The sequence below is a fragment of the Oncorhynchus kisutch genome, linkage group LG30 (assembly GCF_002021735.2).
Source record: "Oncorhynchus kisutch isolate 150728-3 linkage group LG30, Okis_V2, whole genome shotgun sequence".
In the NCBI taxonomy this organism is placed as follows: domain Eukaryota; kingdom Metazoa; phylum Chordata; class Actinopteri; order Salmoniformes; family Salmonidae; genus Oncorhynchus; species Oncorhynchus kisutch.
The window spans coordinates 47,237,985-47,248,918 of NC_034203.2; the positions used below are offsets into that span (position 1 = coordinate 47,237,985).

General features: G+C 47.9%; 1 protein-coding gene across 1 annotated transcript in view; it reads left to right on the forward strand.

Moving 5' to 3' along the window:
- Positions 1 to 2,512: 2,512 nt before the first annotated feature.
- Positions 2,513 to 10,934, forward strand: part of pigk (phosphatidylinositol glycan anchor biosynthesis, class K) — a gene marked incomplete in the record, with an annotated part of 31,843 nt that continues 23,421 nt past the window's right edge. The window contains 5 exon segments of the mRNA XM_031810334.1: positions 2,513 to 2,651; positions 3,335 to 3,388; positions 3,499 to 3,590; positions 6,784 to 6,919; positions 10,466 to 10,577. Coding sequence (XP_031666194.1) covers positions 2,568 to 2,651; positions 3,335 to 3,388; positions 3,499 to 3,590; positions 6,784 to 6,919; positions 10,466 to 10,577 — 478 coding nt within the window.

The following is a 10,934-nucleotide window of genomic DNA, read 5'->3' on the forward strand; positions in this document are numbered from 1 at the left end:
GACACTGGTTAGTAGCGAGGCTCTATACAGACACTGGTTAGTAGCGAGGCTATAAACAGACACTGGTTAGTAGCGAGGCTATATACAGACACTGGTTAGTAGCGAGGCTATATACAGACACCGGTTAGTAGCGAGGCTATAAACAGACACCGGTTAGTAGCGAGGCTATATACAGACACTGGTTAGTAGCGAGGCTCTATACAGACACTGGTTAGTAGCGAGGCTCTATACAGACACTGGTTAGTAGCGAGGCTCTATACAGACACTGGTTAGTAGCGAGGCTATATACAGACACTGGTTAGTAGCGAGGCTATATACAGACACTGGTTAGTAGCGAGGCTCTATACAGACACTGGTTAGTAGCGAGGCTCTATACAGACACTGGTTAGTAGCGAGGCTATATACAGACACTGGTTAGTAGCGAGGCTATATACAGACACTGGTTAGTAGCGAGGCTATATACAGACACTGGTTAGTAGCGAGGCTCTATACAGACACTGGTTAGTAGCGAGGCTCTATACAGACACTGGTTAGTAGCGAGGCTATATACAGACACTGGTTAGTAGCGAGGCTATATACAGACACTGGTTAGTAGCGAGGCTATATACAGACACTGGTTAGTAGCGAGGCTCTATACAGACACTGGTTAGTAGCGAGGCTATATACAGACACTGGTTAGTAGCGAGGCTATATACAGACACTGGTTAGTAGCGAGGCTATATACAGACACTGGTTAGTAGCGAGGCTATATACAGACACAGGTTAGTCAGGCTGATTGAGGTAGTATGTACATGTAGATATGGTTAAAGTGACTATGCATATATGATGAACAGGGAGTAGCAGTAGTGTAAAAGAGGGGTTGGCAGGTGGTGGGTGGGACACAATGCAGACAGCCCAGTTAGCCAATGTGTGGGAGCACTGGTTGCTCAGCCCAATTGAGGTAGTATGTACATGAATGTATAGTTAAAGTGGCTATGCATATATGATAAGCAGAGAGTAGCAGCAGTGTAAAAGAGGGGTTGGTGGGGCACACAATGCAAATAGTCTGGGTAGCCATTTGATGACCTGTTCAGGAGTCTTATGGCTTGGGGGGTAAAAACTGTTGAGAAGCCTTTTGGTCCTAGACTTAGCACTCCGGTACTGCTTGCCGTGCGGTAGTAGAGAGAACAGTCTATGACTGGGGTGGCTGGAGTCTTTGACAATTTTTAGGGCCTTCCTCTGACACCACCTAGTATAGAGGTCCTTGATGCCAGGCAGCTTAGCCCCAGTGATGTACTGGGCCGTACACACTACCCTCTGTAGCGCCTTGTGGTCAGAGGCCGAGCAATTGCCGTACCAGGCGGTGATGCAAACAGTCAGGATGCTCTCGATGTTGCAGCTGTAGAACCTTTTGAGGATCTCTGGACCCATGCCAACATTTTTTGGTTTCCTGAGGGGGAATAGGTTTTGTCGTGCCCTCTTCACGACTGTCTTGGTGTGCTTGGACCATTTGGACCACATGATTATGGTGACTGTGAGAGAAATGTTAAGGTTCAGTGTTGTAATTGTGGGGGTAGAACAGGTGTAGCGAGAGACTAGAGAGGCTCATAGATCTAGAATCAGTCATGATGTATCATATGCAGAGGCTGTAAGACAGATTGGTGGAACCACAGTGAGGACTGATGGAGCTTCCATGGCTGGTCCTGACCTGTACGAAGTGGACCTAATGTCAGGGCTGGTGTTTCTGCTGGTCTTGACCTGTACGAAGTGGACCTAATGTCAGGGCTGGTGTTTCTGCTGGTCCTGGCCTGTACGAAGTGGACCTAATGTCAGGGCTGGTGTTTCTGCTGGTCCTGGCCTATACGAAGTGGACCTAATGTCAGGGCTGGTATTTCTGCTGGTCCTGGCCTGTACGAAGTGGATCTAATGTCAGGGTTGGTGCTTCTGCTGCTCCTGGCCTGTACGAAGTGGACCTAATGTCAGGGTTGGTGCTTCTGCTGGTCCTGACCTGTACGAAGTGGACCTAATGTCAGGGCTGGTGTTTCTGCTGGTCCTGACCTGTACGAAGTGGACATAATGTCAGGGCTGGTGTTTCTGCTGGTCCTGGCCTGTATGAAGTGGACCTAATGTCAGAGCTGGTGCTCTGCTGGTCCTGGCATGGTTTCGATACCTTTTACAAAATCTTGTCATCAATGAATGTGCAGAGTCAAAGGACACTTTGATAGTAAATCAACTTCATAGCTTTCATTGGTAAGGTTATCAACATGACTTTGGTTGTGGAAAGGTTTAAGGTTATAGTGGATATGGCGAAATAGTTATTGGGAGTAACAGATGTTACTGTCAAAATGGCTGTTGACATGTTGAAGCATCTTAAATGTGGATTGTTTCAGTATTGAATTAGTAGGGATTATTCGTTTTTTTAAAATATATATATATTTTTTCTTAGTACAGAATTTATCGGACCACGATTAATTATACACTCCAGCACAGTAGGTGGCGGCATGCACCTTCAACGTTAGTTTGCGGACCGTGATTATCATCAAAGAAGAAGAAGCACCTAGGGCGATAGCTCTTCCTGTAGTAGCAACATGGCTAGCTGCTGTTCCCTGAAAGTATTGACACTTTTCAGCCTGTTTATTGTTCCTGGCGCGGTGGAAAGTAATAATATTGAGGTAAATATATAGCACCTTTTTCTTAGCGATACTCGTTCAAAAATATTCGTTTCACCTTGCTGTTTAACCACTACTGCTTGCTAATCTAGTTAGCTAATGTTAATATCCCTGTCTGATCTTGTTCTGTCGTTTGTACATTATCTTGCTAGGCTAGCTAACTAGCTGTTTGCTACAAAGACTACTTTTACTATGGTCCACTCTATATGTCCAGTCAGACTCTTCTTTAAACACAGTAAGGAAATGTAGCTTTTTGGACCAAATCATCAGGGATGTACCAGAGATGAATTTACACGGGGCATTCTGGGTAAACTCCGGGACCAACCCTGTTTAGCCAGCAGTGGTATGTAGGGTGGTATGCTGCTGGCATTTTGAAGCATCATTTTATCTCTCACTTGTTGGTAACAATTGCAAATATTTTGGCCACTTTATATTTGTAGTCAATTTCGTTCTGAAGTTATCGACAGTCGCACATAGTCGAAACATCTTGATTCTATGTTTAGTGGAAATATTTTGTGAATAAAGGGACTCGGAAATGAAGAGAAGAAAAAAAAACGCATCCGGCGCATGGACCAGCGCCAGCCTGCCACCACTCTCCATACTCTATTTGTATATGTCCTTGTGTGCTGGTCAATACAATGGTACCCAACCTAACAAACTACCTGTTCCTTTCTGAAATAATGCAGGCTAAAGCTGGTCAATTCTTCAGCAGTGGACACACAAACAACTGGGCAGTTTTGGTGAGTAATTATGCACACACACACACACTTCAATCGTAATATATTTTTATGAAGTGTCCAAGATGTTGAATTTTGTGCTTTCAACATTAACATTGTCCTTTTCCTCTTAGGTGTGCACATCCAGATTCTGGTTCAACTATCGTCATGTGGCCAACACACTATCTGTGTACCGTAGTGTCAAGAGACTGGGCATCCCAGACAGGTAGCTAACTGTTACCCTGTCTGTGTACTGTATTGTCAACAAACTGGGCATCCCAGACAGGTAGCTAACTGTTACCCTGTCTGTGTACTGTATTGTCAACAAACTGGGCATCCCAGACAGGTAGCTAACTGTTACTCTGTCTGTGTACTGTATTGTCAACAAACTGGGCATCCCAGACAGGTAGCTAACTGTTACCCTGTCTGTGTACTGTATTGTCAACAAACTGGGCATCCCAGACAGGTAGCTAACTGTTACCCTGTCTGTGTACTGTATTGTCAACAAACTGGGCATCCCAGACAGGTAGCTAACTGTTACCCTGTCTGTGTACTGTATTGTCAACAAACTGGGCATCCCAGACAGGTAGCTAACTGTTACCCTGTCTGTGTACTGTATTGTCAACAGACTGGGCATCCCAGACAGGTAGCTAACTGTTACCCTGTCTGTGTACTGTATTGTCAACAAACTGGGCATCCCAGACAGGTAGCTAACCATACAATACCAGGCCAAGTATCACAATACCACGGGGGGGGGGGGATCAGTGGCCTAGCATCCTGTTCGCCCCGGCCACTTGTTCACATTGTCACCGATATTCACACATTTACTCACTACAACACATAGTGAATTTAACTGGCTGATTTGCTCATCTTTGCGAAGTCCTCGCTGTGATATAGATGGAGGAATGAATATACACCTGTCAGTCAGTACACTACATAATGATCTGTATGTCAGTCAGGAGACAACACTACATAATGATCTGTATGTCATTGGGTCAGTCAGGGGACAACACTACATAATGATCTGTATGTCAGTCAGGGGACAACACTACATAATGATCTGTATGTCAGTCAGGAGACAACACTACATAATGATCTGTATGTCAGTTAGGAGACAAAACTACATAATGATCTGTATGTCAGTCAGAGGACAACACTACATAATGATCTGTATGTCATTGTGTCAGTCAGGGGACAACACGACATAATGATCTGTATGTCATTGTGTCAGTCAGGGGACAACACTACATAATGATCTGTATGTCAGTCAGGGGACAACACTACATAATGATCTGTATGTCATTGTGTCAGTCAGGGGACAACACTACATAATGATCTGTATGTCATTGTGTCAGTCAGGAGACAACACTACATAATGATCTGTATGTCAGTCAGTCAGGGGACAACACTACATAATGATCTGTATGTCAGTCGGGAGACAACACTACATAATGATCTGTATGTCATTGTGTCAGTCAGGGGACAACACTACATAATGATCTGTATGTCATTGTGTCAGTCAGGAGACAACACTACATAATGATCTGTATGTCAGTCAGGAGACAACACTACATAATGATCTGTATGTCAGTCAGGGGACAACACTACATAATGATCTGTATGTCAGTCTGGGGACAACACTACATAATGATATGTATGTCAGTCAGGGGACAACACTACATAATGATCTGTATGTCAGTCAGGGGACATCACTACACAATGATCTGTATGTCAGTCAGGAGACAACACTACATAATGATCTGTATGCCATTGTGTCAGTCAGGAGACAACACTACATAATGATCTGTATGTCATTGTGTCAGTCAGGAGACAACACTACATAATCTGTATGTCAGTCAGGAGACAACACTACATAATGATCTGTATGTCATTGTGTCAGTCAGGAGACAACACTACATAATGATCTGTATGGGGACAACTCTCTCTCGTTCATAAACGCACACCTCGTAATATGGGTCATGTTGAACGCCTGTCGCGAAGAGGTGCTCCATTTTCCCTCCGACACTGAGGCTGCATGACAGTGACCTTTCAAAGTCTACTCAGACTGGTCTGTGCTCTTGCTATAACAGGCAATTAAATTATACAATATATCAACGTGGCTCACTTTGCGCGCTGATCCAATGTAACAGTGGAGAAATGTAACAGAACTCTCCTCAAGGTCTGGGGCTGCATCACGGCTAAATGATATATATTTATAACTGGTGGAGTTTTAGGCGCACGTAAAGAGCAGACGGAGCGAAGCAGGTGAGTGAGGACTGGTTAGGTGATGCTGAGAGAAGCAGGTGTGGGGACTGGTTAGGGGATGCTGAGAGAAGCAGGTGAGTGAGGACTGGTTAGGGGATGCTGAGAGAAGCAGGTGAGTGAGGACTGGTTAGGGGATGCTGAGAGAAGCAGGTGAGTGAGGACTGGTTAGGGGATGCTGAGAGAAGCAGGTGAGTGAGGACTGGTTAGGGGATGCTGAGAGAAGCAGGTGTGGGGACTGGTTAGGGGATGCTGAGAGAAGCAGGTGAGTGAGGACTGGTTAGGGGATGCTGAGAGAAGCAGGTGAGTGAGGACTGGTTAGGGGATGCTGAGAGAAGCAGGTGAGTGAGGACTGGTTAGGGGATGCTGAGAGAAGCAGGTGAGTGAGGACTGGTTAGGGGATGCTGAGAGAAGCAGGTGAGTGAGGACTGGTTAGGGGATGCTGAGAGAAGCAGGTGAGTGAGGACTGGTTAGGGGATGCTGAGAGAAGCAGGTGAGAGGACTGGTTAGGGGATGCTGAGAGAAGCAGGTGAGTGATGTCTGGTTAGGGGATCCTGAGAGAAGCAGGTGAGTGAGTAAGTGATGCAGCTGGCTGATAACAGCTGCCATATGTGATATGCACGTGAAGAGGATACTATTGGCCCGGTGCATACAAGAGACTAGTGGCCGTTGATTAAATTCAACTGATTGTATAAGCGTTTTCTAACAGGCTTCAGTAGTTTCTTTAGATCGGTAGGGCTGGGAAGAGTTGATTGTAATCATATGAGACGGTATTCTAAAATGGTACTAGTCTGTACCGGTTATGGACCACTGTGTCTGTGTGTCTGTCTGACAGAGTGCTGCTCCACCACAGGGTGTGTCTGTCTGACAGAGTGCTGCTCCACCACAGGGTGTGTCTGTCTGACAGAGTGCTGCTCCACCACAGGGTGTGTCTGTCTGACAGAGTGCTGCTCCACCACAGGGTGTGTCTGTCTGACAGAGTGCTGCTCCACCACAGGGTGTGTCTGTCTGACAGAGTGCTGCTCCACCACAGGGTGTGTCTGTCTGACAGAGTGCTGCTCCACCACAGGTGACATACTCAGGTCAAATATGGACATGTTATAACTGGTCCCTCCCTCTCTCTTTACTTCCTTCCTCCCTCCCTACCTTCTCTCCAGTCACATAGTTTTGATGCTGGCAGACGACATGGCGTGTAACCATAGAAACCCGAAGCCGGCCACGGTGTTCAGTCACAAGAACATGGAGCTCAACGTGTACGGAGATGACGTAGAGGTGGATTACCGTGGTTACGAGGTGAGTGTGTTGCCACTCACACCAAGCCCCTCCCCCTGCCGCTCACACCAAGCCCCTCCCCCTGCCGCTCACACCAAGCCCCTCCCCTTGCCGCTCACACCAAGCCCCTCCCCTTGCCGCTCACACCAAGCCCCTCTCCCTTGCCACTCACACCAAGCCCCTCCCCCTGCCACTCACACCAAGCCCCTCTCCCTTGCCACTCACACCAAGCCCCTCCCCCTGCCACTCACACCAAGCCCCTCCCCTTGCCACTCACACCAAGCCCCTCCCCTTGCCACTCACACCAAGCCACTCCCCTTGCCGCTCACACCAAGCCACTCCCCTTGCTGCTCACACCAAGCCCCTCCCCTTGCCGCTCACACCAAGCCCCTCCCCTTGCCGCTCACACCAAGCCCCTCCCCTTGCCGCTCACACCAAGCCCCTCCCCTTGCCGCTCACACCAAGCCCCTCCCCTTGCCGCTCACACCAAGCCCCTCCCCTTGCCGCTCACACCAAGCCCCTCCCCTTGCCGCTCACACCAAGCCCCTCCCCTTGCCGCTCACACCAAGCCCCTCCCCTTGCCGCTCACACCAAGCCCCTCCCCTTGCCGCTCACACCAAGCCCCTCCCCTTGCCGCTCACACCAAGCCCCTCCCCTTGCCGCTCACACAAAGCCCCTCCCCTTGCCGCTCACGCCAAGCCCCTCCCCTTGCCGCTCACGCCAAGCCCCTCTCCCTTGCCGCTCACACCAAGCCCCTCCCCCTTTGCCAATACAACTGAATACAACAGGTGTAGTTGACCTTACAGTGAAATGCTGACTTACGAGCCCTTAACCAATATACCGGGGGTACCGGTACAGAGTCAATGTGGAGGCTATATACAGGGGGTACCGGTACAGAGTCAATGTGGAGGCTATATACAGGGTATTACGGTACAGAGTCAATGTGGAGGCTATATACAGGGTATTACGGTACAGAGTCAATGTGGAGGCTATATACAGGGTGTACCGGTACAGAGTCAATGTGGAGGCTATATACAGGGGTACTGGTACAGAGTCATGTGGAGGCTATATACAGGGGGTACTGGTACAGAGTCAATGTGGAGGCTATATACAGGGGGTACTGGTACAGAGTCAATGTGGAGGCTATATACAGGGGGTACTGGTACTGAGTCAATGTGGAGACTATATACAGGGGGTACCGGTACAGAGTCAATGTGGAGGCTATATACAGGGTGTTACGGTACAGAGTCAATGTGAAGACTATATACAGGGTATTACGGTACAGAGTCAATGTGGAGGCTATATACAGGGTGTACCGGTACAGAGTCAATGTGGAGGCTATATACAGGGGTACTGGTACAGAGTCAATGTGGAGGCTATATACAGGGTGTTACGGTACAGAGTCAATGTGGAGGCTATATACAGGGGGTACTGGTACAGAGTCCATGTGGAGGCTATATACAGGGGGTACCGGTACAGAGTCAATGTGGAGGCTATATACAGGGGGTACCGGTACAGTGTAGAGGCTATATACAGGGTATTACGGTACAGAGTCAATGTGGAGGCTATATACAGGGTGTTACGGTACAGAGTCAATGTGAAGACTATATACAGGGTGTTACGGTACAGAGTCAATGTGGAGGCTATATACAGGGTATTACGGTACAGAGTCAATGTGGAGGCTATATACAGGGTATTACGGTACAGAGTCAATGTGGAGGCTATATACAGGGTGTACCGGTACAGAGTCAATGTGGAGGCTATATACAGGGGGTACTGGTACAGAGTCAATGTGGAGGCTATATACAGGGTGTTACGGTACAGAGTCAATGTGAAGACTATATACAGGGTATTACGGTACAGAGTCAATGTGGAGGCTATATACAGGGTATTACGGTACAGAGTCAATGTGGAGGCTATATACAGGGTCTACCGGTACAGAGTCAATGTGGAGGCTATATACAGGGGGTACTGGTACAGAGTCAATGTGGAGGCTATATACAGGGGGTACTGGTACAGAGTCAATGTGGAGGCTATATACAGGGGGTACTGGTACAGAGTCAATGTGGAGGCTATATACAGGGGGTACTGGTACAGAGTCAATGTGGAGGCTATATACAGGGGGTACCGGTACAGTGTGGAGGCTATATACAGGGTATTACGGTACAGAGTCAATGTGAAGGCTATATACAGGGTGTTACGGTACAGAGTCAATGTGAAGACTATATACAGGGTGTTACGGTACAGAGTCAATGTGGAGGCTATATACAGGGTATTACGGTACAGAGTCAATGTGGAGGCTATATACAGGGTATTACGGTACAGAGTCAATGTGGAGGCTATATACAGGGTGTACCGGTACAGAGTCAATGTGGAGGCTATATACAGGGGGTACTGGTACAGAGTCAATGTGGAGGCTATATACAGGGTGTTACGGTACAGAGTCAATGTGAAGACTATATACAGGGTATTACGGTACAGAGTCAATGTGGAGGCTATATACAGGGTATTACGGTACAGAGTCAATGTGGAGGCTATATACAGGGTGTACCGGTACAGAGTCAATGTGGAGGCTATATACAGGGGGTACCGGTACAGAGTCAATGTGGAGGCTATATACAGGGTATTACGGTACAGAGTCAATGTGGAGGCTATATACAGGGTATTACGGTACAGAGTCAATGTGGAGGCTATATACAGGGTATTACGGTACAGAGTCAATGTGGAGGCTATATACAGGGTGTTACAGTACAGAGTCAATGTGGAGGCTATATACAGGGGGGTACCGGTACAGAGTCAATGTGGAGGCTATATACAGAGGTAGTATGTACATGTAGGTAGAGTTATTAAAGTGACTATACATAGATGACAACAGAGAGCAGCAGTGGTGTAAAGAGAGAGGGGAGGGGGGCAAATAGTCTGGGTAGCCAGTTGACTAGATGTTCAGGAGTCTTATGACTTGGGGGTAGAAGATGTAGCTAGCTAGGTCTTCCCTGGTTATTCTATAATCACCTCTGGACCGTCATAATAGGTGTGTGTTGAGTTCAACGCACCAGCCAGACGGATGGATCATGGTTATCATGGTATTAATTTATTACTGACCATCTAGGGGAATGATTGTGTGCTCCCTCTCTCTCTCTCTCTCTCTCTCTCTCTCTCTCTCTCTCTCTCTCTCTCTCTCTCTCTCTCTCTGTCTCTCTGTCTCTCTGTCTCTCTGTCTCTCTGTCTCTCTGTCTCTCTGTCTCTCTGTCTCTCTCTCTCTCTGTCTCTCTCTCTCTCTCTCTCTCTCTCTCTGTCTCTCTCTCTCTCTCTCTGTCTCTCTCTCTCTCTCTGTCTCTCTCTCTGTCTCTCTCTCTGTCTCTCTCTCTGTCTCTCTCTCTGTCTCTCTCTCTGTCTCTCTCTCTGTCTCTCTCTCTGTCTCTCTCTGTCTCTCTCTCTCTCTCTGTCTCTCTCTCTCTGTCTCTCTCTCTCTCTCTCTCTCTCTCTCTCTGTCTCTCTGTCTCTCTGTCTCTCTGTCTCTCTTTTCTCTCTCTCTCTCTGTCTCTCTCTCTCTCTCTCTCTCTCTAGGTGACTGTTGAGAACTTCCTTCGTGTGCTGACGGGAAGGCTGCCACCCAGCACGCCGCGGTCTAAACGCCTCCTCTCTGACGACCACAGCAACATCCTCATCTACCTCACTGGTACGCACACGCAGGCAGACACACGCTAGACACACACACACCAGACACGCACACGCTAGACACACACACACACACGCCAGACACACGCACACGCCAGACACACGCACACGCCAGACACACGCACACGCCAGACACGCACACGCTACGCACACACCACACACGCACACACACACGCAGGCAGACACGCGTACGTAACAGAGAGACACACACACACGGATGCACATACATACATACATACGTACGTACATACGCGGCACAGTACTTGATTGATGGATGGATGATGATTGATGGTGATGATGATGTGGATGGATTGATGGATGATGGATTGATTGGATGGATTGATGGATTGATGGATTG